This window comes from Malaclemys terrapin, chromosome 5 (assembly GCF_027887155.1).
Source record: "Malaclemys terrapin pileata isolate rMalTer1 chromosome 5, rMalTer1.hap1, whole genome shotgun sequence".
NCBI classification, from domain to species: domain Eukaryota; kingdom Metazoa; phylum Chordata; order Testudines; family Emydidae; genus Malaclemys; species Malaclemys terrapin.
In genome coordinates, this window is record NC_071509.1 from 131,028,567 (window position 1) to 131,056,122 (window position 27,556).

At 42.3% G+C, this 27,556-nt stretch overlaps 1 protein-coding gene across 1 annotated transcript; it reads right to left on the reverse strand.

Annotated features, from left to right (window-relative positions):
* Positions 1-1,945: 1,945 nt before the first annotated feature.
* On the reverse strand, positions 1,946-25,667 carry NAAA (N-acylethanolamine acid amidase). The gene is made up of 11 exons (XM_054031204.1): positions 25,417-25,667; positions 24,030-24,194; positions 18,388-18,514; positions 17,098-17,188; positions 14,646-14,722; positions 11,974-12,146; positions 10,264-10,326; positions 9,571-9,637; positions 7,050-7,078; positions 5,914-5,995; positions 1,946-4,678 (listed from the first exon to the last, which is right to left on the reverse strand). The coding sequence occupies exons 1-10, from the start codon at positions 25,596-25,598 to the stop codon at positions 5,920-5,922; spliced, it is 1,050 nt and encodes a 349-aa protein (XP_053887179.1). The 5' UTR covers positions 25,599-25,667; the 3' UTR covers positions 1,946-4,678; positions 5,914-5,919.
* Positions 25,668-27,556: the final 1,889 nt, after the last annotated feature.

Below are 27,556 nucleotides of genomic sequence, written 5' to 3' on the forward strand. Positions count from 1 at the left end.
CCTGGGCACAATTCTTTCCCCTAGTGCAGCTCTTGTTGCAGCTCAGGTGATAGCTAGGGGATTCTTCATGATGGCTTCTCTCCCTCTCTGTTCTCTTCCCCCCTTTATATATCTTTTGCATAAGGCGGGAACTCTTTGTCTCTCTGGGTTTCCACCCCCCCTCACTGGAAAAGCACCAGGTTAAAGATGGATTCCAGTTCAGGTGACATGATCACATGTCACTGCAAGACTTCATTACTCGCTTGCCAGCACACACATATACAGGAAGACTCACAGGTAAATACAGCCATCTGCAGACAATGGGAGTCATCAAGATTCCAAACCATCATTAATGGTCCACACTTTACACAATTACAATAGGCCCTCAGAGTTACATTTTATATTTCTAGTTTTAGATACAAGAGTGGTACATTTATACAAATCAGATGATCACACTTAGTAGATTATAAGCTTTGTAATGATACCTTACAAGAGACCTTTTGCATGAGGCATATCCCAGTTACTTACATTCACTTATTACCGTATTTTCTCTAAAACCATCTCAGTTACATTATATTGACTTATTATCAAGTTTTTATAAAACCATATAGACTGCATAACGTCACACCTACCCTTACGGTTTCAACCTAAATCAATCCTTCCAACTCTGTTTTTGCTACAGCATAACAAATTGAATGAGTGACGGGCGCACGTTCGCAGCACGATCAAAGGGAACATAGTTGCAAAATTTCTACTGATGTGAACTTCAGCCTCTGCTCATCCCCACAACCCCCTTAGACCTGAGGCTCCTCCGATCTGTTAGGGAAACAACAATCAGTGCCATTATATCCCCTAAGCTGAGCCTGGCTGTTCTATCCTATTGACCTATGAAGGAAGGCTGAAAGAACTGGGTTTGTTTAGTTTGGAAAAGAGAAGACTGAGAGGGGACATGATAGCAGTTTTCAGGTATCTAAAAGGGTGTCATAAGGAGGAGGGAGAGAACTTGTTCACCTTAGCCTCTAAGGATAGAACCAGAAACAATGGGTTTAAACTGCAGCAAGGGAGGTCTAGGTTGGACATTAGGAAAAAGTTCCTAACTGTCAGAGTGGTTAAACACTGGAACAAATTGCCTAGGGAGGTTGTGGAATCTCCGTCTCTGGAGATATTTAAGAGTAGGTTAGATAAATGTCTATCAGGGATGGTCTAGACAGTATTTGGTCCTGCCATGCGGGCAGGGGACTGGACTCGATGACCTCTCGAGGTCCCTTCCAGTCCTATAATCTATGAATAATCCTGGAGGAAAGGACATTAATTATAAGTTACACACAGTCCAGAGTTGCTCTGCGCACTCCCTTAGCATAAAGAACCACCTCTCAGATTGAGTGGTAATCTTCAGGGAAAACCAGCAATTCAGACCAAAGACAAACGGTGTATTTCCATCCACTCTACAGCAATGCTAAGGGAATGCAATTTAAATTGCTCTGGGGTAGCATTGGGAAAACATACCCTTCCATCACCTATCGTCCTGCGGTCCAATTAAGGGCCAAGGAAATGCTGGAACACAGGAGAACCAGTCTGGTTCCAGGGTCCCATGGGAGGCGTATTGCAGGGAGCCCGCACTGGGGATCCAGGCCCCTGGGTGCTGCCGAACACATCTCTGCATGGCCCTTCTCCACTCAGAGGAGGTTGGGGAGGGGTGGGGGAAGAACACAGGCCTATCCACTAACCAGACAGTTCCATGGAGGAGCAGCAATTTCACTGGCTGCTGTAACCCTGGTGCTGTAGCAGTGCCTGCAGAGTTCTCACTGCCCATTTCAACCCACCAGGGTTTGCTCCAGTACTCAGCTCATTTTACTCAGGGCTGGTGCTAAAGAGAGAACCATAAGGCTTCCACTATGGATGTGGGTCACAGGCCCCTTACATGTCCGATGAAAGAAGAACGAAATAGCCCTACACAAGCCAGAGGGCCTGCTGAATATTTTTATTTCAGTATTTTCTTACTGGCCAAGCAAAAAGAGAGACTTTTTATTATTAATAAACTCATCAGTACATTCATTTAAAGTGCACATTGCATTCCAGAAACACAAGTAAAAATCAGTTCCCTCTCTTTTAAAAATCTGCTAGAAACCTACCGAAATTTTTAAAAAGTTAGTAAAATCTTCTGTGACAGGTTCGGTCACAGAGACCCCCTTGGGACTGTCACCTGATGTGCTGAAGTTACCTCTGAGCCCGTTTTCCCTGCCAGCTTGGGACTCCAGAACCCTGCCTTGTTGAGCCAGACACGCTAGCCTGCTGCAACACAGACCCAGGTCTGGTCCGTGCCACCAAAGCTGCAGACTTTAACCAAAAACTGCTCAGCGGGTCACTTATCTCCAGCACCCAGATACCCAGTTCCCAATGGGATCCAAACCCCAAATAAATCAGTTTTACTCGGTATAAAGCTTATACAGGGTAAACTCATAAATTGTCTGCCCTCTATACACTGATAGAGAGATATGCACAGCTGTTTGCTCCCCCAGGTATTAATCACTTACTCTGGGTTTACTAATAAACAAAAATGATTTTATTAAGTATAAAAAGTAGGATTTAAGTGGTAGGGTGTGACGTTATTGACATGAACTGTGACCGTATAGATCATTGTTGCAACCAGGGTCCTATGGTTCCACCAGGTCTTGTACAGGGGAGGTCAAGTGGGCTGTCTATGGAAAGGTCGTAGTTTGCTGGTTATGATTATGCTGTCTGTATGTGTGTATCATTTTTGTATTTTTGTATTTGAAGTTATGAATATTGGCTATGTACTTGTATCTCAATGTGTTTGATTCTAAGTAGCCTCAGAGTAAGTAATTAATACCTGGGGGAGCAAACAGCTGTGCATATCTCTCTATCAGTGTTATAGAGGGCGGACAATTTATGAGTTTACCCTGTAAACCGTCACGTAAGTGGTTCGAAGTAATAGCAGACAAAGCAAAGTAAGTCACCAAGCAAAATAAAGCAAAACCACACAAGTCTAAGCCTAATACATTAAGAAACTGTTTACAGGTAAAATCTCACCCTCAGAGATGTTCCAATAAGCTTCTTTCACAGACTAAAAAGCGACAAAGAGTTCTGTGGCACCTTGTAGATTAACAGACGTGTAGGAGCATAAGCTTTCGTGGGTGAATACCCACTTCGTCGGATGCATGTAGTGGAAATTTCCAGAGGCAGGTATAAATATGCAGGCAAGAATCAGTCTAGAAATAACGAGGTTAGTTCAATCAGGGAGGATGAGGTCCTCTTCTAGTAGTTGAGGTGTGAACACCAAGGGAGAAGAAACTGCTTTTGTAGTTGGCTAGCCATTCACAGTCTTTGTTTAATCCTGAGCTGATGGTATCGAATTTGCAAATGAACTGAAGCTCAACAGTTCTCTTTGGAGTCTGGTCCTGAAGTTTTTTTGCTGCAGGATGGCTACCTTTAAATCTGCTATTGTGTGTCCAGGGAGACTGAAGTGTTCTTCTACAGGTTTTTGTATATTGCCATTCCTAATATCTGACTTGTGTCCATTTATCCTTTTACGTAGGGACTGTCCAGTTTGGCCGATGTACACAGCAGAGAGGCATTGCTGGCACATGATGGCGTATTTACATTGGTGGACATGCAGGTGAATGAACTGGTGATGTTGTGGCTGATCTGGTTAGGTCCTGTGATAGTGTCGCTGGTGTAGATATATGGGCAGAGTTGGCATCGAAGTTTGTTGCATGGATTGGTTCCTAAGTTAGAGTTACTATGGTGCGGTGTGTGGTTGCTGGTGAGAATATGCTTAAGCTTGGCTGGTTGTCTGTGGGCGAAGACTGGCCTGCCTCCCAAGGCCTGTGAAATCAAGGGATCGTTGTCCAGGATAGGTTGTAGCTCACTGATGATACGTTGGAGAGGTTTACAGATCCAGACTAACACGGCTACCCCTCTGATACTTTCACAGACTAGAATCCTTCCTAGTCTGGGCCAAATCCTTTCCCCTGGTACAGTCCTTGTTAGTTCCAGCAGACATCGTAGGTGAAAAGCAGGGGTGTTCTCATGACTGACAGCCCCCTTTGTTCTGTTCCACCCCCTTTTATACCTGTGGCATCAGGCGGGAATCTTTTGTCCCTTTGGGTTCTAAATGGAAAAGTACCAGATTTAAGATGAATTCCAGTATCATGTGACATGATCACATGTCCTGTGAGACCTCATTCTTCATTACCCAGAGGCTGGCCCACAGTACACAGGAAGGCTTGCAGGTAAATAAACCCATTCACAACCAACTGTCCTAGTCAATGGGAGCCATCAAAATTCTAAGCCACCATTAATGGCCCACACTTTGCATAGTAACAATAGGATCTCAGAGTTATACTTCATATTTCTAGCTTCAGATACAAGAATGATACATACATACAAATAGGATGAACACATTCAGATTATAAGCTTTGTAATGATACCTTACAAGAGACCTTTTGCATGAAGCATATTCCAGTGACATCATATTCACATTCATAAGCATATTTTCATAAAGCATGTGGAGTGCAAAATCACATCTTCATTCCAGAACATGAACAAAATCAGAATCGTGCAAGTCAGCTTTACCTGAAATCTTCAGGGAATTGTTTTGTACAAAACAACTACAGTGCATTAATTTAGTTTAAAAGTAATGCTGGACTTGGAAAGCTTCAGCTTTTCCTCCTTTTGTCTGTTAAAAGAGAGAGAGAGTAAGAAAGAAATGGGCCTGGATCTGCACAGAGCAGAGAAATAAAGCAATCACTTTAAATTCTCCAACAGAAAAAAAAATAAACTCTGCTATCTCAAAAGCTCAACATGACCACTGCTAACCCTAGGGTCAAATTCATGTCCAACTAAAGTCAACAGTCACACTCCCACTGAAGTCACTGGGATCAGGATTTGGCCCTGAAAGAATTCTCCTCTCTTCCAGGAATGGGAATGCAGCAGCAGTGATCACAATTTCTTTGCTTTGTATTTTTAGAAGGTCAAAGTACAATTATCTAATTTAGACTGCAATTGCCACTCCCTGTACATGCACATGCTGTTTCTTGGTTGGTTGGAAATGAACAATTGAAGTGATTTGTGGTTTAACTGACATATGAGAATCCCAAATTCATTCAAATTACAAAATTCATTCAAAATTGGACCATCAAGGAAAACTAATCGTATAGGGCAGTGGTGGGCAACCTGTGGCTCGACAGGGTAATCCGCTGGCAGGCCACAAGACCATTTGTTTACATTTGCACGGCCGCCCGCAGGTCCCAGTGGCCGTGGTTCACCATTCCCGGCCAATGGGAGCTGTGGGAAGTAGTGGCCAGAATATCCCTGCACTCCAAACCCCTCTTCCCTGGCGCCACCCCAAAGCCTGCACCCCCAACCTAGACCCCTGATCCCCTCACACACCCCAACCCCCTGCCGCAGCCCTGAGCCCTCCCCCAAACTCCCTCCTGCACCCCATGCCCCTCATACCCAGCCCGGAGCCCTGACCCCCTCCCCCAGCCCAGAGCCCCTTCCCACACCCTGAACCCCTCATTCCTGCCCCACCCCACATCCCAACCTTCTGCCCCAGCCCTGAGCCCCTCCCACACCCCTCATCCGCAGCATTGTTGGGTCACGGGCATCAACAATTTTCTTCAACTGGGTCGCCAGAAAAAAAGTTTGAAAACCACTGTTTTATAGGACTGCACCTCTAGCCCCTGCTGGACATTTAAACTGCATCATTAAAAGCTTCATACAATTAAGTGTGATTTTTAGGCCCGACCCAGGACTGGAAGAGTAGACCGCTGAACTTCAATGGGAGCTGGGCTCTTGTGAAAATCTCAGCCTAAGTTCCCTCACCTCAACAGGACAGGAAATCCCATCCACAGGTACCACTGAGAGTTCACATTCAATGAAAACAGCTCTCAGCACCAATATGTTACTTACACATGTTCACTCCAAGGTTCTGATCCGTGTCATGTACTTGTCTGGGACTGCAGCACTCATTACTGTGGTATATATTGTGTAACTGGGGGAAAGAGGGGAAAAAAGATGTACTGTGTGCTTAAAAAACCATCCTAAATCCCGGAAGATACAGGTAACAACAGCAAAGCAATAGAATCAATCTTAGTAGAAAGAAACATTCTACATGTCCAAATTAAAACAATAAAAAGGCACAGAGTGTTGAAATATCTGGAAGAATTTGGTAATGCTGACAGCCAAATTCTCTCCTGGTGAAAACTGGCACAGCTCTAGACGTATCAAGGGAATTTTACCCAGCAGAAAATATGCCCTAAATTGTGAGTCTGCATCTATTTGATCAGTTTACTAGAATATTAATATTATTGATCTCAGTTGCTACAGTGACAGAATTCAAATTATGAGAAAGAGTATAAGCACAATATATAGGTGATTAAATCCTCATTGCTGACCCTGAGGAACTCAATATATGAAATTCCAGAGCTCTTCGCTGTGGAGATACTGAGCTACATCTAAAAGTAAAACAGGACAACGGGAAGAAGGGAAAGATGTAAATTTTTGTAAAATATAAAGCCATTATGGGGCAAGTGAAAAAACTCAGCGCTGGTTAGGCATGCAGTAGCTTGTAAATCTATACTCAGTAGCTATGGTATGCATGTATTATTTTTTCCTCTTCAAAGCAAAGCAAATTTACTAACACTGATTAACAAAGGCAAGAGTTGCAACAAAAACTAAGCGGAAAATGAACGTTCAACATATCAGGAGCAAGATGCATCACTCAGCAGAAGAGTGGCTTGTGTGAGTATCAATTTGCTTCCTTGTTGCATATTACAGTGAAGTTTAGATTCCACACACAGGAGGACTGAGCCTTATGAAATATGATTCCTTCACTGGACAGTGAGTGACCGACAAAGAAGACAAACCCAAGCGAGGGCAGACAATGAAAAGCATTGTGCACAGGAGCAGTGTTTAGGGCTGGGGAAAATCATGGGATATTTTGCATATTTAAAGGAAAATCTTCTGACAATTGAAATAGATATTAAATATAAATTGCCCTGGAGTGGCACTGGGTACTGATCTATGTTTCTAAATATGATACTTACTTGTTTAAGACAGGCCTCACTGACAATACCTATTCAAAAAAATTAATTTTGTCAGATTAAAAGAAGTGTTTAAGGCTATTTAAAAACAGTGTGATACAATTATTTAAGATGGATAATGAAAGATCAAAGGTTACCCTATCCATTTTTAAAAATCAGAGCACTTTACTGAACATTTTCAAACAAAAAAGCTTTGAGAATGCCCAAAGTTTTGTCAAGTTCCTGCATTTAAGAGGTAGATATCAACCTTCTCCTTACATTCTACCCCTCTCGGCATCTGTAGTATTTACACATGTGCTTGTACCAAAGAAATCATCTAATAATGCTGATGATACAGTCAACCTGTGTTCCTCACATGCTCCTGTCTGAGCAGTCAGAACACAGCTATGTTACACATGTTCCTTGTTTAAAAGTAATAGTTCATAGCTTCCTAAAAGGAATGAGGCACCTTTCTAGGCCTGGGTCCTTTAGTCCATGCCCACAATTGTGCATGATTTTATTCTGTGTTATAGGCCTGATCAAAAGCCCAATGGGCTTTAAATGAATGGGAGTCTTTCAGCTAACTTCTATGGGCTTGGGATCAGGCCCCATATGTTAAATGGCCTAAGCCAGTGGTTCTCAAAGTTTTGTACTGGTGACCCCTTTCACATAACAAGCCTCGGAGTGTGACCACCCTCCCCCTTACAAATTAAAAACACTTTTAAATATGTTTAACACCATTAAAAATGCTCAAGGCAAAGCATGGCTTGGGGTGGAGACTGATAGCTTGCAACCCCCCATATAATAACCCGGCGACCCCCCGAGGGGTTCCAACCCCCAGTTTGAGAACCCCTGGCCTAAGCCAATGATTGGAATTACCTCTCGCTCAGCTTTGCCTGTAAAAATCTCTCTGGCCAAACAACGCAAGCATTTTAGTAGCCGGTCATGTCACTCAGTAGGAACTGGGAGTACTGTGGCATGAAAACAAGCTCTGGCATCTTTTGAGTCTGAGCCTGCTGTAATGTTATTCCTCCTACAGAGGTTGTACATGGCTAATCTGGTGGTCTCTATGGCTGTGCTAGGTAGAATTTTGAAAGTACGGATGATTTGAGTTTGGAGATGTGTCACTTGAGAATGTGGCATCACACATTATCATATTCTTTTACAACTAACAAAGAAGGGCTGGACCAAAATTCTGGCTCTGAACACCTCGGAAGCATTTAATTCCAGTTCCATCACTCAAAAAAATACAGTACTTTGCCAACCATCCCCATGACCCAAAAAAAAAAAAATTCAATACTGTTTTTTCTATTAACTTATACCCATTTTGAATAATATATTCTATTATCCAACCATCTGGGGAGTTCCATTTTTCACTCTTCCATTAAAGCTTTTAGTTTTTGTACGAAACTGTAGGTTTTCTGTCGTCATATTTTTCCACCAAAGAGGTCGTCATTATTAATCCAGCTCGTTGCCAAAGCCCATGATAATTTAATAATTACAAAATAATTAAAATTCTTCTCTCCTCCCCTGTGGCTTCTGAAGCATTGCAAAAAAAAACCACTACAGTTATTAAATATAATGGGTAGAAATCAGTGGGACTTGTGCTTTTAACTCCCTTATGTGCTTCTGAAAGTCTATCAGATCTGCACTACTGCCTAAAAACCCCACACAAGAATCAAAGCTGCCCTGTCTCAGATGAAAAATAATCTAAATAGATTTACATTATTTTCTATAAATTACAACAAAATTAATTAAGCTGGTATGCAAAGTATTTCTGAGACAGATTTTGAACAACAGATATAAACTCTTTGGGGCAGAGTCTGTCTTTTCCTTGTATGTACAGTGCCTAGCACAATTGGGCCCTGATCCTTGATTGGCACTAGCACAACATATAAATAATCTTAATATAGATCTTCAAATTCAGCCTTAAAACCGCAATAATAATTTACACTTCTACAGCATGTTTTGTCTGAGGATCTCAAAAGCACTTGAACAACCTCCTGAACTAACGCTCTTTGTGAAATACGTGTTACCAGCCACGTTTTATCGGCTGGAATACAGACACAGAGAAGGTAAGGGTCAAGTTTTCAGAAGTGCCCAATTAATTCTGGATGCTCAGTTTGAGACCACTGCAGCCTAATTTTCAAAGAAGCTGAGCGCCCACAGTGTCAGCTGAAGCCAATGGGGGCTGAAAATTACACCCCAGGATTCTCAACTTGGGCACTCCAAAATTTGAGTTACCCACAATTAACAGACACTGGAAAATTTGGGCTTAAGTGACTTGCCCAAGGTCACACACTGAATCAGCAGCAGAGTTGGCTCAGTTCTCCATCACTAGAGCGCAGTTCCAGTGACCCCTGACGACAATAGCCACTCAAATGAGCCCTTTGCTGTATATCTTTCGCCATGCACTGCCTGTGTAGTTTTCCAAATCCTCACTAAAAACAATCACATTCCTCAATCGCTGCTCTAACCATCTCTCCTAACAGCAGAATTTTAAGTCAACATCCAGACATCATGATGCAAAATTTAAAGGAAATACCTGAAAGAGGGTCTCAAAATTAATATTCTCCCATCCAGTGGCATTGAGAGCTTTAATGGCTGCAGTTCTGCAAGAAAAGGATGCAATGTCACTCAACAAAAATAACCGTCATATAAAACATTATGCAGCCTGAATGAGAAATGTTTGCCACTAAATCAATCCACATCAAAACATCTGCTTGGGTCTCAATTACTCTAAAAGATGGTATGAGCTGAATCCAGTCCCCCATAATTGAATGAGAGGCATCGCCATTAAAGGAGATAGCTACAGAACTGCAGCCAATCTGCCAACATATTTTGCGCCCTAGCATCAAACAGCCAATCGACTAAAAATGTTGCTGAAGCACTTAACAAGGCCTCCAAATAGCCTGTCATTGTAAGGCCTGAATACTGTGACTTGGGTTAAATTCTGTTTTCTACTGCGACACCAACCCCAAGCATCTTTCCCTTCCCACGATTTTCTTCTGCCTCACGTTAGAGAGCCGTCACCTTGTAACCACTATGCTTCCAGCCAAAGAGCACTGGAACTGGTCAGTATTGCTCCTTACCTGGTCTAGTTTCCTCCAAGTGATGCTGCAGGAGCTGAAGTGGCTGCCTACTCAGCACACGAAGCTGCCCAGAGAGCACCCAAAAGTCTGTGTCACCTCTTAAATATGAAAACGGCATCCTGGGTCACAATCCAACTCAAACTCACCTTCGATTATCAAATGGAGGAGGGGTTGTCCAGTGGTCATAGTTTGTCTCTACACGGAACCACCTACACCGCAAAACAAACCAAAAAACCAAGTGTAATTTCACCCAGTTGCACATGTGGCTAAGGGTACGTCTATACTTACCTCCGGGTCCAGCGGTAAGCAATCAATCTTCTGGGATCGATTTATCGTGACTTGTCTAGACGCAATAAATCGATCCCGGAAGTGCTCGCCGTCGATGCCGGTACTCCTGCTCCGCGAGAGGAGTACGCGGAGTCGACGGGGGAGCCTGCCTGCCGCGTGTGGACCCGCGGTAAGTTCGAACTAAGATACTCCGACTTCAGCTACGTTATTCACGTAGCTGAAGTTGCGTATCTTAGTTCGAAGTGGGGGGTTAGTGTGGACCAGCCCTAAGAAAAACAGACGTGAGTCATTATGTCTCTATTTAAAAAGAACAAGAAGGTTCCCTCACAAGTCTGTCAATTCCCCTGTCAACAGGAAGCCCAATGGCACAGTAAAAGGCAAGGTCCCAGATGTACTGAACGTTCCCATACATAGACTGTTAAGGAGGTTGGAAAGAAAGTTAGACTGAGTCCAACCCTCACTACAGTCAAAGGCAAAACTACCATTGACTACAAGTGAAGCAGAATCAGGCCCTTAAAATGGAGTCTGCTCTGAGAAAAAACTATAACAACAGACCGCTCTCATTTGTTGGCTTTGCTCCGAGTATATTAAGAACCTGAGGTTTTTTGGCATGTTTGTTTGTTTTACTTTAGAGAAAAAAAATTAGGTTTTTTAAAATGCTTTTTACTTCTGTTAGCCCTGCAAAGCCAACATTCTATCAGCTGGATTCTTCTTGTGCATCAACTGAATTGTCTGCTAAATTCTAGTTACAACGACAAATTATTTACCCAATACACCCCTCACTGAAACTAGTGGGGTTGCAGATAGGTCACAGATGGCCTAGTTTAGCGTGCAAATCTTTCATTACCAGCGATGATGCAAAAGGAGGAAAGAATCCAGCGTGACTTTCGGATCCCAGAGTGAGTGGACAAGGCTAACAGTCAGATATAACGCTGTCCTCGGGAGCCAAAACAATCTTACCGCGTTATAGGTGAAACCGCGTTATATTGAACTTTCTTTGATCCACTGGAGTGCGCAGCTCCCCCCCCCCCTCCCCCGGAGCGCTGCTTTACCATGTTATATCCGAATTCGTGTTATATTGGGTAGCATTATATTGAGGTAGAGGTGTACTTGTAAATTGAGCTGTAAATCAGTGACACATGAATTCGAAACAACCCTGAATCTCCTACTTACATGTAGACTAGCATATTATTGTCAGTGAAGCAGCACAGCAATTGGATAACATTCATAGTTGTACCAGTCACTGAATTGTACTTCTTGTCACAGGCTTATATAATCTCAATTTTGTTTATTGTCCTCAGTAAAGAAAAAAAACAATCCACACCTCCCTTTTCTCCGCCCGGTTCTCAGAGGCTGCCCCTACGCTGTCCAGAAGTGGCTTCCCTGGCTGAGGAGGGCTGGATGGAGCTCCATTCAGAGACATCAGTGAAAGCGTCTCCTGGCTCAGCCATAGTCGACACTGCAGACCACAAAAGATGCTGCCCTCCCACCGGGTCTCAGGTCTATTGAACACTCTTCCCAATAGCAGCTAACAAAGGTGAAACAAAGCAACATTTGTGGCCACTTACGCTCCAGCTGTGGGCTCAAGAGGCCAGATGTCTGCCGGCCCCCTTCTATTCCTTGTGATGACCACACCCTCTTTGGGCGACGTCCCGGCGACGATGTAGTAAACATCCGCAATGATCGGGGTCGCAGCCAGTTTGAGGACGGCAGCTTGAAAGTCTGCAGCCGTGCCCAGGGTCTAATGCAAAACCAAAATCACCAGGAATCAATACTGCACAGCCTGCCGACACCTGCATCAAGACAGCTGCCTTTTATGGAAAGGTCAATGTTTGGCTTAGTGATCAGTAGAGTAGGTATCTGTGTAGTATGGAAACGGTTTCTCATTTAAGCCCTGATCTTGCAATCAATGCATGCATTTTAAGCAGGCCCACTGAAGCCAAGAGGACTAGTCAATGTGCTTGAACTTAAGCATGCATCTAAACGTTTGCAGGACTGAGACCACATATAAACCCAAATTGTAAACCCCATCCTCCCACTAGTGAGCAGTTAATGCCGAGAGTCGTTCCTTTTAACTTATCAGGCCCATTAGGAAGAAATTAGTATTGGGAAATTAAGTTTAGGTTTTGTAATGACCCAACCACTCCCAGTCTTTATTCAGGCCTAATCTGATGGTATCTAGTTTGCAAATTAATTCCAGTTCTGCAGTTTCACGTTGGAGTCTGTTTTTGAAGTTTTTTTGTTGAAGAATTGCCACTTTGAGGTCTGTTATTGAGTGACCAGAGAGACTGAAGTGTTCTCCTACTGGTTTTTGAATGTTATGATCCCTGATGTCAGATTTGTGTCCATTTATTCTTTTGAGTAGAGACTGTCCGGTTTGACCAATGTACATGGCAGAGGGGCACTGCTGGCACATTGTGATATATGCCATCATGTGCCAGCAAGGTCCAGGTTTGGTGAACACAAAGTTTTTCCTAATAAGTGACCTTTTTCAAAATTCCATGAAAATAGCTGTCCAACCTGACTTGCACCATTCGGCATAAGAACTAGGAAGGGACAAGGACTAAGAATTGCAAACTCTGGTTTCGCCGTCCGAACTGAGTAAAATATAGAAAGTAAACAGAGAGCAGCAATGATGAAAAGTCAAGGACCTGAGCATGTTGTCAATTTCCACTGAAGCACTTTGCAGTACTGAGGCCTAAATTATGGGATGAAAGAAAAAAGGCTTCTCCAAGCCTTTGTTTTAACTTTGGTTTATGTGGATATTGGTGGCAGTGGGGAGATAAAAATGCAAATGAGTTATTTAGGCATTGCTCCTGCAAACTTATGCATGTAACTTCACACACATGGCTAGTCCCACTGATGTCAATGGAGTTACTCATAAATGTAAAACTATGCACATGCCGAAGTGTTTGCAAGATTAGGGCTGTAGGAAATACTCCCTTAAAAACTGACCCTAACAAATTAACACAACGCAGGAATTAAAAGCAAATAGGGTTTGTGAAATAAAAACAAAAAAATGAGACAGCAGGCACCTTGTATAACAAACAAGATAGGTGAAGAAATTAAATGTTTAGCAATGTCTGGCTCTCGGTAACCAAAGGTGTGGTTTTTTTCCCTCATATACAGCTGTCTCAATGTTTGCTTATTATTCCACTGAAGTTATGCAAGAAACATACTGTGCTTATGGTACAAAGCACTACCATTGCAAATTTATTTCAGATATGCTGAACTAGTATCAGGTGCATAAATGAGAGCCAAACAGGAAAGAAGCAGAAGGTTGGATTTGTGTCTCACAATGTGTAAGTGCTCTCCTCTCATCACCTTGTTCAAAGTCACTTGTTTGGTTCCCTTAGCTAGCCCTGGAGCTGTGCACTAAATCCTAATAATTGCTTAGAGCTTCGTGCACATATTTCCTATGCAGCCCTCTGTACATTTCTACCTTCATTCCACATAACATGGCAAGATGGAGTTTGGTTACAGACAGTTCGTTTTCTTTAGCTTTTGGACAAGATGTACCTGGCATTTCAAAAAATTATTACTATTGGGGGTTCAATAATCAGCTATAGGGGGAACTCTGCAATTCAGGAAACCTAGTATACTCGGGTTTCAGAGTGGTAGCCGTGTTAGTCTGTATCAGCAAAAACAACAAGGAGTCCTTGTGACACCTTAGAGACTAACAAATTTATTTGGGTATAAGCTTTCGTGGGCTAGAACCCACTTCAGCAGATGCATGGAGTGGAAAATACAGGAGCAGGTATAAATGCATGAAAAGATGGGAGTTGCCTTTCCAAGTGTGAGGTCAGTCTAACGAGACAATTCAATTAGCAGTAGGAAAGCAAGGGAAGAAAAATAACTTTTGAAGTGGTAATGAGAGTGGTCCATTTCAAACAGTTGACAAAACGTCAAAAACAGACTCCAACATGAAACTGCAGAACTTGAATTAATTTGCAGACTGGATACCATCACATTAGGCCTGAATAAAGACTGGGGGTGGTTGGATCATTACAAAACCTAAACCTAATTTCCCCCATACTAATTTCCCCCTACTGTTACTCACACCTTCTTGTCAACTGCTTGAAATGGGCCACTCTCATTACCACTTATTTTTCCTCCCTTGGTATCCTACTATTAATAGAATTGTAAAATGGAACAACAAAGTTATTATTATAGTTTGCATCTTCAAACAGCTTGTGGTATGTGACTAAGATACAGAAGATCAAATACTTTGCATACGTACATCCCTGACAAGCCAGCTGACTGGGACATTTCGACCCAGGAAAGCAGCTACTGCATTCTCCCACCATCTTCCCTTATCTGCAAAAAGAAAGGGAAAGTGTTATTACACATGCAGCAATTCCTGCTGCCAACCAATACGTATACTGTGTATCTTCATCATCTCTCCCCATCTTACCATCCTTCACCTCTTCTCTCAAGCTCCGTTTTCAATCTCTATAATCCTCTCCCTCTCCCCTTCACCCCCAAAGTCCAGTACAATAAATTCTCTATCCATGCTGCTATTGGGAATCAAAGTGGCAGCCACTGATTACCAACTTCAGCATCAGCTGTAGTAACTCTTGGGTGAAGAATGACCCATCAAGTAGCTACAATGCGACAGCCACTGCGTCAGGGACCAATACTGCAACAGAGTTTGGGACAACTAGTCTTTTCTCACTTTACCTACACCAAAAACCCAAAAGTAAAATCACTGTAGGAGACTTATTATCGAGTGACTTTAAGGGGCACTGTCACAAGTAGTACTCGATGCCTCTCAGGAAAGACCAGAACTAGCAATTTCAGTCAGAAACTTCCCAAGTTCCTTTTCCATTACAGTTGGTGACTCACTGACTTTTCCATTTATAAACATTATTTCTTCATAGCAGAAACTGGGCAAGAGAAAGGCTGAGGTTTGTGTAACAGAGGGCAGAGTCTTGTAACACACATTACGGACAGGGTCACAATTCAGCCAGCCACGCCTAAACTGTTAACAGCTTCTAGGGGAAACGCTCCTACTTTTATGTTCCCTGTATAATTTATTTGTATTGTAATTCTACAAAGAATGAAAAAGTGCTGGACAGAAATCTGGAGCACAGCTAAAAAAGTAGTGATGACTGTTTGGCTGAAGAAAACTAAGCAGAACAGAAACTGACATTCATGTTTAAAATTATCCACAGGCCAGAAACACAAAGGAGAAAGTCAACAGGAAGAGTTCTTCCTATCACTTAAATAACTTTTAGGCTAATTTAGAGCCATCACCTCCTCCAGTCTCATGACCCCTTCCCTCAATTTTATCTCAATAGTTCAGCAGTAGGTAGGCAAGAAAGCAAGCCAGCGGCAGTTGTTATTCTGTACAACTGTAATACATGCTCCCCACATGCTGTTGTAGGTGCTATTGTTCTTTGTAGAGACAAAGGTCATACATCCATAGCCTATAAGAGTATATGACGCAAGATCATCATCTCAATCCAGTTCCTGGTGGACAAGGGTGCCCTAACTTGACCCACATCACACTACCTCTCAACTCTGGGGCTCAGACCCATCTCTAATATTTACAATGCTTAATTCTCCTTTTGGCCCCTCCCCCCCAAAATAATAAAACATTGGTTTGCTTCTTTGAAAAACTGGGATCCAAGGTCTGAACATTCTATACATGTCTCTCAATCCTCTACTCCAGGGGTAGGCAACCTATGGCACATGTGCCAAAGGCAGCACGCGAGCTGATTTTCAGTGGCACTCATACTGCCCGGGTCCTGGCCACCGGTCCAGGGGGCTCTGCATTTTAATTTAATTTTAAATGAAGCTTCTTAAACATTTTAAAACCCTTATTTACTTTACATACAACAATAGTTTAGTTATATATTATAGACTTATAGAAAGAGACCTTCTAAAAACGTTAAAATGTATTACTGGCACGTGAAACCTTAAATCAGAGTGAATAAATGAAGACGTGGCACACCACTTCTGAAAGGTTGCCGACCCCTGCTCTAATCTAAACTCAGGTCCCCAAGAGAGAATGGCCTCTAATTTAAAGGGGCATTGCCCCCTCTGCCTTCAGAGCCCCCAAATGCCTTTCCATTGTCATCAACTGTCCCTTCTCTCTCCAATGACCCCTCAAAATGGGTCTCCACTGCTTCTCAGTCTTCCCTCATCCCTTAATCCAGTCTCCAAACATTTCTTTCCCCCCGCTGCAGCTCCCATTGCCTCTCTCCTCCTCTTTTCCCCTGCATTGCCCTGTATGCATGGGCCCCACCATACTGGAACAGGCCAGGGGATCCAGGCTTTTGACTCCCTGCACAAGATGGTCTCTCTCCCTCAGCCCCATGTCTCCCTTCCTCAGTGGTGTCTCCTCAAAGGGCCACAAATTCTCCTCCTGCTGCCTCCCCAGAATTCCCCCCCATCTCCTGCTTCTGCTGTTTGAAGTTCAAATGCTGCTGTGTAGACATCCAAACATCCCTCCTCTACGGGGTGGCCCTAGGTGCTTATATATGCAGAAGGCCAGAAAGTTGTGCTCTACCCCACTTCAGTGGCCAGCATGTTGGAGGGAGACTGGCAGGAGAGTTGCCAGGCATAAGGTGATAGCACCAACCTCACTTAGACAAAAGTGCTTTAAGAACGATGTTCTATTACAACTAAGAAGTTAAACTATTGAAATGTTTTGGTATGACAGTGCTATGGTTGTGAGCTTGACTTACCTCGTTCGTCACCAGAGATTGTAAACTTGTGTGGACTCTGTCCGGTCCATAAACCCACATAGCCTATAAATGTGGTACCCTTATACGCTACCTGAAATCAGAAGATGTACAGCATTCTACAATTATGGGACAGACATGTTTTTAATACAATGTTCCAAAACAGCATCTTACATTTTACCTGTGGATTTCCAGTAAAGAAATAACTGGATTCCACCATATGTCATTTGAAAAAGTTAACACAATAACATTATGATATTAAAATATCTGCATCATGATTGAAGGAGAAGGAAACTAAAGATTAAAAAAAAGCGAAGATTAAATTCTATTGCAGTGCATTGCTAAGGATAACCCAATTGCTATTAAAATGTTGTTCAAGTTAGCAAGTATCTGACTGTGAGGCAGAATCCTCCATTTCTAAGATAAACAGATATGAGGAGACTGCAACAGCAAATACATCATTTAAAATATTAAAAACTAAAACACACACATTGGTCAGTGCATGTAATGTTTGCAGAAGTTGTCAGACTGATAGCCATGCGATAAGACTTTTAAAAAGGAAAAGATAGTGCTGAAAGGGAGGAATCAGAGAAATCAGAGACGAAAATGACCTGTTCAGCTCTCCAATCCCTCTCCTCACTAAAACTGAACTCTACTGTATGCGTTAAAATATTTTGATCATGTTTTAAATGTGCTCTGCATTTGGTCTCCTTGGGAGACTATTCTCCAGCCAAATACATCGCACAATCAAGAAGATTTTTCTTAATCTCAGTCTGAGTTCCCCTTTTCTTAACTTCCTTCCATTAAACTCGTTATACCCCCATGTACCACCTTAAATAATTCCTCTCCATTCTTGGAGTTTTACCATTCTAATATTTGTAAACTTGTATCATCCCTTCACTATCCGATATATATTTTGCTCTTTCAATATTTCCTTATAAGTAGGTCTCTCCTGGCCGCAGGTCAATTTTGTTTTAGTAGGAATTCTGTCCAGTTTTTCAATTTCTCTCTGATACTGTGGTGCCCAAAAATGAATAACTCAACTACAGTTACACCATAGCCCTAGAGAGAGAGGCCGGGATGCTCAGATACTACAATGATATACAAAACTCTGTTATATAAACCTGGACAGATGGAGAAGCACTCTAAATAGCAAATATTTCTATTACTTATTTTCTTGCTCTCCTCTGTGGATTTGTTATTCAATCCACTAAATCCAGCTGCTTAAAGATATGCAGAACTGTGTGCCATTCTCAGCAAACAGCATCAACCCATGCCAAAAACAGACCATACCTGCCCATTTTGCATAAACTGCACGTCAATTGTAATCTTGCGTAAAATATCTCCAAAAGCATAATCCATGTTCCGACCATGGTAAATGTTTCCCTTGAAATCTTGAGCAACAATACTGGTACAGAACCTTGGAAAACAAAAGCAGAAGGAACGATTTAAAAAACCCCAAAACAGACATTTTTTCAATATTGAATAATTTTTCAGGAAATTTCTTACGGCAGTGACTGAATCTTTAATTTTATTTTCTCTGTAAAGTGTCATTAACACTTATGGCATTGCATATACAAATGTTAAACAGCTACAGTTTAAAAAAAACATGTTGAGACCACAAAGCAATGTAAACATTCAGATGTGAAAGTAAAAGTTGCGTTTGCAACCTTCTCTCCATCCCTTTCAGAATATATATTACAATGCCATCTTTAATTATATACCATTTCTATACTGTACATATTGCCATACAATTGTTTTTACTGACTTAGATACACATCTATAATATCCTCTAGTACTATGTACTCTTGTCTGACAGACCAACAGAGTCCATGAAAGTTATTTATAGGACAAACACAATTAGAACCCAGCACTATAACTCCTAGCTATGAAGGTCAGGTGCTACTCTTGGTATGTAGGCATCTCAGTTTCCTCCAACCATAAAAATATCTTTTCAAGCAGGTAACATGCTGCTTTCGTTCACTAACCTTAAAGGTACCAATCCCCAGTCCGCTGCAAATTATCAACCAGTTCAGCAGTTTCTTTTGATACAAAATAATTTGGGGGAAATCTAAAATTATGCCCATAAAATAAATGGTGCATCTACATTTACCTTGACAAGCCCGGGGTCAAGTTAAAAAGAATTAACTTAGCTAGGTCTCTCTCTTCTCCCTTGCCTAAAACAATAATTACCCTTAATATAGCAGGATTGGGCCCGATATTAAAATGCATGCTTTATATATTGGTTCTCAACTCTCTAAAAGGCAAAAATAAAAAAATATTGAATTATTGACAATGAAAATGATATAAATGTATCAGACTTTAATAAATTATATGTACTTATGGCTGTAGAAAAAAATTATATTATTTAAGAAACAGGATGTAATCATGTAATGAAAGACTGTATTACAATGTATGTACACAAAATAGAGGAGTTCAAATTACACATGCAGCCTTTTAACACTGCGCCTAACCTGAGTGCTTAACTGTGCAACTTAACATCTCTGCAATGCCCTAGCCTACTCTTCATGAGGCCCATGGAAGTGAGTCCCAGGAGTTGTGCAGCTTTTTGTCTTACAAGACATAGCAAATAGAGCTGGGTGGGAAATATTTTTCCTGTCTTGGGAAAATTTTCAAGATTTTGAAAAATTTTCCTGTCCCAAATTGGGACAAAAAGTTACAGTCTCAAAAGTTTTTGCAAACTGACAATTAAAAAAAAATATCTGTTTAGGTCAATCAAAATGCTTTGTTTTGATTTCAACCTTTTAATGTTTTATATTTAAACTATAATTAACTTAAATTTCTAAATGAAAAGTCATTTTGAACAGAAAAATGGAAATTTTTCATTTCAAGTGTTTCAAAACAGGACATTTCGACAATTTCAAAACTTTCCCAGAAACTGTGAGACACAAGAAATCTCTCGAAACCAACCCTTTCCCACAAACAATTTCCGTTTTAATGAATTGGCATTGTCTGTCAAAGAGTTGGGTCAAAAATTTCACAACCAGCTCTAATAGTGATTGGGGCATTCACAGCTCATTGTTACTGGATTGCTAAATTTGCCACTCAAGCATTTGTAGCATGGCCTTTAGCAGTGCATATTATAAGTTTAGCATTTCTTAGTTAAAATCTCACTGCACTTATGTAGAATGTGATTTTCAAATGCTCAGACTTGGTCAAATCAAAATAAATTTTCATCAGAACATTAAGATACTTTCCTTTAATGAGAGAGATATCCTCACCAAATTTCAACTTCAGCTTCCTTACATCAACTATAAAGTTATAAGTAACTGAAAACAGGAGTTTGAAAGGCAAATTGTTATATAACTTTAATTACAGCAATTGGTCTCACTATAATAATGTTCCCTCATAGCAAACCATACCTGACAGTCTTTAACTCTTAACAGACAACTCTTCAGCTAGAACAGGGATAGGCAACCTATGACACGTGTGCCGAAGGCGGCACGTAAGCTGATTTTCAGTGGCACTCATACTGCCTGGGTCCTGGCCACCGGTCCGGGGGGCTCTGCATTTTAATTTAATTTTAAATGAAGCTTCTTAAACATTTTAAAAACCTTATTTACTTTAATATATAACTAAACTATTGTTGTATGTAAAGACTTAAAGAAAGAGATCTTCTAAAAACGTTACAATGTATGACTGGCACGCGAAACCTTAAATTAGAGTGAATTAATGAAGACTCGGCACGTCACTTCTGAAAGGTTGCCAACCCCTGAGCTAGAAAGTAATTAACCAGAGCTATCTGGCCTTTATTAGCATTAAGAAATAACTTACACATCACAAAATAAAAATCTATTAAAAATATAGAATTTTGCTCACTGAGAGTGGCATCCGTGTCATGCAGTAACACTTGAATGATTATTGAACGTTTGATCATCACTTGTAGATCACGGCACACTCCAAAGTAGCATATACCCAACTCTAAAAGCCATATTCAGCTCTTTTTTAAACAGGTGCAACTCCAAGGACTCCAATGGAACTGCACCCAGTTACACTCAGGATACCTTTGATCTGAACTAGAAGGAATGTGTTAATGCAATATTTTTCCCTGTCTAAATAAGGTACACACACCTCTACGTAACAACCTACTGCTTATGGTAATAGTGGCGGACTGTTTCCATAAAAGAGAATAGATGCTTAAGAAAACTGATAAAGAAAAAAATATGTCACCCTTGTTTCATAATATGCAGCACTCTAGGATTCCAAACACAGCACCCAGGCGGTTTTTACAGGATTACATGTAAAATATATTATGTTTAGATCACAGAAATGATTAGCAACAAATTAACTTTCTGTTGCTATTTCATCATCACCACCTCACATATGTTTTAGGGCCCAATCCAGTGTGGTGCGGAGAAACCTCAACTCCTAATGGCTTCATTGTTAGCAGAGGGCACTGACTACCTCACAGGAGGTCCATTGCACATGGTTATATCTGGCCTTTAAATAAGTGTTTTATCAAATAGTTATGCTTGCAAAGAGACAGTGTCACCTAGAGTGAGCCCAACATTCAGCTACTGTGACGAAAAGGGGTCAAAACCAAACATGGAGAGCAAATTTTTCCAGATGAAAAATTTTAGTCTTTTTTTTTTTTTAAATTAAACATTTCTCTGCAGTGCTGTTTCTGTTTCCTCGTGCACTAACTGACTGAAAATAAACAAAAGTTAACTTTTTTCCCCATTTAAGCTTCGTCCACAGTAGGAAAGAGAACTATCCTCATTTTCCCACTGTAGACAAAGCCAAAAAGTAAGTTGCGGCTATAACCACAATCAACTAACATGACAGTTTTAAACACAAATGTACTTGTTTCCACTTGGAACTAAGTGATACTTAAACAACTTTTTAAAAATAAACAAAACAAAAAACAAAACAGAATAGAACTCATTTTCCCAGAGCAGACAAATCCTCCTTACTTCTGCTTTTTGAGTGAAATCCTACTGCCTAAATGACTAAACAAATCTAATTTACTTTTTAACTGTTAAGGATCTAATGAGCTTTTGAAGTGATGCTCCTTGCCAGTTTGCTTTGACTTTTCAATTAGGGCTGTCAAGCGATTAAAAAAATTAACTGCGATTAATCGTGCTGTAAACAATAATAGAATACCATTTATTTAAATATTTTTGGACGTTTTCTACATTTTCAAATATATTGATTTCAATTACAACACAGAATACAAAATGTACAGTGCTCACTTTATTTTTGACTACAAATATTTGCACTGTAAAAAACAAAAGAAATAGTATTTTTCCATTCACCTAATACAAGTACTGTAGTGCAATTTCTTTATCATGAAAGTGCAACTTACAAATGTATAATTATGTACAAAAAAAACCTGCATTCAAAAATAAATCAAGGTAAAACTTTAGAACCTACAAGTCCAATCAGTCCTACTTCTTGTTCAGCCAATCATTCAGACAAACAAGTGTTTACATTTGCAGAAGATAATGCTGCCTGCTTCTTGGTTACAATGTCACCTGAAAGTGAGAACAGGCATTTGCATGGCACTGTTGTAGCTAGTGTCGCAAGATATTTACATGCCAGATACACTATAGATTCATATTTCCCTTCATGCTTCAACCACCATTCCAGGGGACATGCGCCCATGCTGATGACGGGTTCTGCTTGATAAACTATCCAAAGCAGTGTAGACCGACGCATGATCATTTTCAACATTATGAGTCAGAAAATGAACTTTCTGCTGGTGACATTTTTTTTGGTGGTTTGGGTTTTGTAGTTTCCGCATCAGAGTGTTGCTCTTTTAAGTCTTCTGAAAGCATGCTCCACACCTCGTCCCTCTCAGATTTTGGAAGGCACTTGAGATTCTTAAACCTTGGGTCGAATGCTGTAGCTATCTTTAGAAACGTCACATTGGTATTTTCTTTGCATTTTGTCAAATTTGCAGTGAAAGTGTTCTTAAAACGAACAACATGTGCTAGGTCATCATCCGAGACAGCTATAACATGAAATATATGGCAGAATGCGGGTAAAACAGAGGAAGAGGCATACAATTCTTCCCCAAGGAGTTCAGTCACAAATTTAATTAACACATTTTTTTTTTAACAAGCATCATCAGCATGGAAGCATGTCCTCTGGAACGATGGCCGAAGCATGAAGATGCATATGAATATTTAGCACATCTGGCACATAAATATCTTGCGACACTGGCTACAACAGTGCCACGCGAATATCTGTTCTCGCTTTCAGGTGACATGGCAATGAAGAAGTGGCCAGCATTATCTCCCATAAATGTAAACAAACTTATTTCTCTTAGCGATTGGCTGAACAAGAAGTAGGACTGAGTCGACTTGTAGGCTCTAAAGTTTTACACTGTTTTGTTTTTGAGTCAACAAAAAAACCTACATTTGTAAGTTGCGCTTTCATGATAAAGAGATTGCACTGCAGTACTTGTATAAGGTGAACTGAAAAATACTATTTCTTTGTTTATCATTTTTACGGTGCAAATATTTATAATAAAAATAATATAAAGTGAGCACTGTACACTTTGTATTGTGTTGTAATTGAAATAGATATATTTGAAAATGTAGAAAAACATCCAAAATAAATAATAAATTTCAGTTGGTATTCTATTGTTGTTTAACACTGCGATTAATCGCAATACATTTTTTTCATTGCGATTGTTTTGAGTTAATCACATGAGTTAACTGTGATTAATCAACAGCCCTAGTTTCAATATATACATTACTGCACCATCTCACCCCCCATTAGAGCATTAATGTTGCTTGATTGATTTATACGCTCAAAATTCAGTCTGATTCCATCTCATATATTAGAGCAGAGATTTATTATCTTCAATCAATCATAATTTATAGCCCTTTTGCATTGAGACACACCCCTCCGCTTCCTTAAAATTGGAATATTCTGAGTTTATTTCCCAGAATAAGTGAGATACTTACGCAGAAAATTCATAGGCCAAATTGATGAGAATTCCATCTCCAACACTAATCCCCAGTGCCTTGCACATTCCCAGGATCTCTCCTGCAAAGGGTTGAGGGATAAAAAACTCCAGTTCTTCTGCTACTGGCCAAATGGCAGCATGGACCCACTTAGGTACAGTTTCACTGAAAGACAAACCCAAAATATCAAGCTAATCGTTCCCTTGAAGATGGGTGTGGGCAATTAGAGTGGTATAAACAGTATCTACAGCTCACAAGTTAACCAGTTATTGGATTTACTGCCCAGCTGCTCAGCGCCAGACAGAAAGTTGTTTTGCATTATCAATTATTAATTAACAGCCACACTTGTGCTAGGCTGCCTGTAGGGCTCACGACCTTATCCCTCAATCCCACAGACATTTATCCACATGAATAATCCCACAGCGTCCAGCAGGATTCATGGAAAGTTAAGCACGTGCTTAAGGGTTTACAGGATGCAATGCTTTTTCCATCTACCATTAGGTCCCTCAAACTCCTAATTTTATACATTTCTAACGTGCTATCACCGTGATATTGGGGGTTTTAAAATTGCTATTTATTAGGGTGACATTCACTCTACTTACATAAAGTCTGAGTATTGGGGGGGTGATGCTAGCAAAATCCACCATCACTCAAAGCACACACTGGCTGGTGCCGCCCTCGCCCAGCCTAGGGGCCAGAACCAGCTACCTCCCCTTCCTCCCAGGTGTACAAAGTATGAGCCCATCCTCCCCTCACCCACTCGCAACATGGCCTTCCAGGGCCCCTCTGCACAGCCCCTAAGCCTGCTACCAATGCAGCTACTCAGCCGGCAGAGCCCCAGGGCAAGCTCGAAACACCACAGCAGCTCCGGTCCCATCCGGCGGGGCCGTCCCGGCACAGGGAGATCGGATGAGGACAAGATCAGCGGATCTCAAAGTTCTGTCCTGGTGACCCCTTTCACACAGCAAGCCTCTGAGTGCGACCCCCCCCCCCCCAATACATTAAAAACACTTTTTTATATATTTAACACCATTATAAATGCTGGAGGCAAAGCGGGGCTTGGGGGGGAGGCTGACAGCTCATAACCCCCACTTTGAGAAGCCCCGGACAAGACACAAGGCAAAGGAAGCGGCTGGGGAAGGCGAGCGGGGAGCAAGGGCTGCCCGCACTCACACCTGTGCCGGGCTGGGGGGGGGGGGGTCTCCCTGTGCCCTCGGGGCGCGCTGCGGGCTCCAGGCGCCCGCCGGAGCGGGGCTGGGCAGAGCCCACCGGCCAGGCGCCACGGTGATGGGCGCCCTCGGAAAAACGGAGGCAGGCGGGGGGAGGGGGGGACCCCGAGCCGCGCCCCAGGCGCTGCTGCCCCCAGCCCGCCCGCTCACTCACTCACTCGATGACCCGGGCCAGCGCCGCCCGCAGGAAGGCCGGGTCGAAGTGCCGCAGGGCGGGCAGCCAGCGCTGCCGCGGCTCCTGCTCCAGGCTCACGTTGCACAGCGGGGGAGCCGCCGCCGCCGCGGCCCGGGCCGCCCCCCAGAGCAGCAGCAGCAGCGCGCAGCCCCGGCCCGCGCCCATGGCCCCTCAGCCCGGTCTGAGCAGGGAGCGGCCCCGGGGCAGGGCGAGGCCGAGCGGCCGCCTCCCGCCGCTTCCGGCCGGGGCTGGGGCTCGGGCTGGAGCAGGTGCCGCGGCGGGCTCCGGAGCGGGCCGGCCGGCCGGGCGGGCAGTTCGCGCCGCGTAGCGCTCCGGCTCCCCCCGGCGGCTGCAAGGAGCCGGGGCTGCTGGGGCCATGGCAGGTCAGGCTCTGCCCCCGGCCGATGTAAATCCCGGTCTCTAGCTAAGGAAACCGATTTCTAAAAACCAAGGGTGTTAAGCGGCTGTAAACCCGCCAGGTTTCAGGCCGGGCGTTAGCAGCAGGCTGCGCCTTGGGGCAAAGCTTTTAAAACATTCCCTTCGCTAAGCCCCATCTTGGCTCCAGCCCCACAGAGCCAACCAGGCCTCCTGCCAGCCCAGTTCAGCCATCGCCAGTCTTAAACCACTAAAGCTCCTTTCCTAGGCTTCTGGTATGTATTTACACACGGCTCTAGCTGCATTCAGGGGCACTGGAACATGTTTTGTGTTTTTTTAAATAGTGGGGGTGCTGCGAGCCATTGAACCAAACGGTAAAGCCTGTCTATAAAATAGAAACACTTCAAGGCAGGGAGTGTAGCAGCAGCCCTAGTTCCAGTACCTATGGAGGCATACACAAATGCACCCAAAGAAGCAGTTCCTGTTACTACAGGTATGGACTCAGACTTTCTACCAACACTTAAAGCTGGTATGAGTATTATACAAAGCATGAGCTACTGTTTACACTTTCTATAGTAGAAACTTAAAGTGGAGGGAGAACTGGCATTAAAAAAAAAAATCAATCCAGTTTGTAACTTCTAGCTTTGAAATGTACTGTTAAGTGTTTTTAAAAGAGAACTTGTCAAAAGAAAAGCAAGGTGGGAGGAGGGACAGCCAACAAAAAGGACAGAGATGAGAGGGAGAAATGTGGCAGAACAGGATGCAAATTATTTCTGAATAAAAAATTTGCATGGCAAAATGTTACAGAAAAGTAATTCGTTAGGTGTAATCAGAAGGGGGCCGGTACAGATATGCACTTTATTTCATCTTCCAACAGATTTAGGCCTCATTCTGCAATTGACTCAGTATGGGTAAATCTCCGCACGTATATGGTGTCAATTTCAGGAGAGGGGCATTGTTTTAGAACAGTCATGCAGATCCCATTCTTCCACTAACTGTTCCAGTTTTGGAGCACATCCACAATCATTTGGTTGAACAAGCTACAAAACTAAAATAAAACAAAAACAACTTGTAAACAAAAAGGGGAGAGGTATGCAGTGTTGGTCCCAGGATATTAGAGAGACAAGGTGGGTGAGATAATATCTTTTATTGGACCAACTTCTGTTGGTGAGAGAGTAGTTTTCCAGCTTATTCGAGCTCTTCAGGTCTGGGAAAGGTAAGTGTCACAGCTAGAAACAAGACTGAACCTGTACTTTAGCATAAGCTGTTAGCACGTATTCTAAAAGGACCATTCAAGATTCAGGGGCCTGTTAACACCTCTGTGGTCATAGGACACAAAAAGGGGCAGGGGAGAAGGGGGTGCTATACCAGGACAAGTCACCAACTCAAAGCAGCACCAGACCCTGCCAAAACAGAGGCAAAACCTGCAGACAAATCTCCACTGCTCTGATGATCAACAACCCCCTACAATACACCTTTCAGGATCCATGAGTCCTGCACATACCTATCACAACATATGGTGTACCTCAGCCACTGCACTAAATGCTCCAACAGCTATGGGGGTGAAACCAGACAATCACTACACCCTTGAATGAATTCACACAGGAAAATTATAAAAGACAAAACCACTATATCACCTGTGGGTGAACACTTTTCACAAAACAGTCACTCCATATCTGATGTGAGTCCTCATCCTCAAAGGAAACCTGCACAACACTTTCAAAAGACAAGCCCGGGAGTTCAAATTC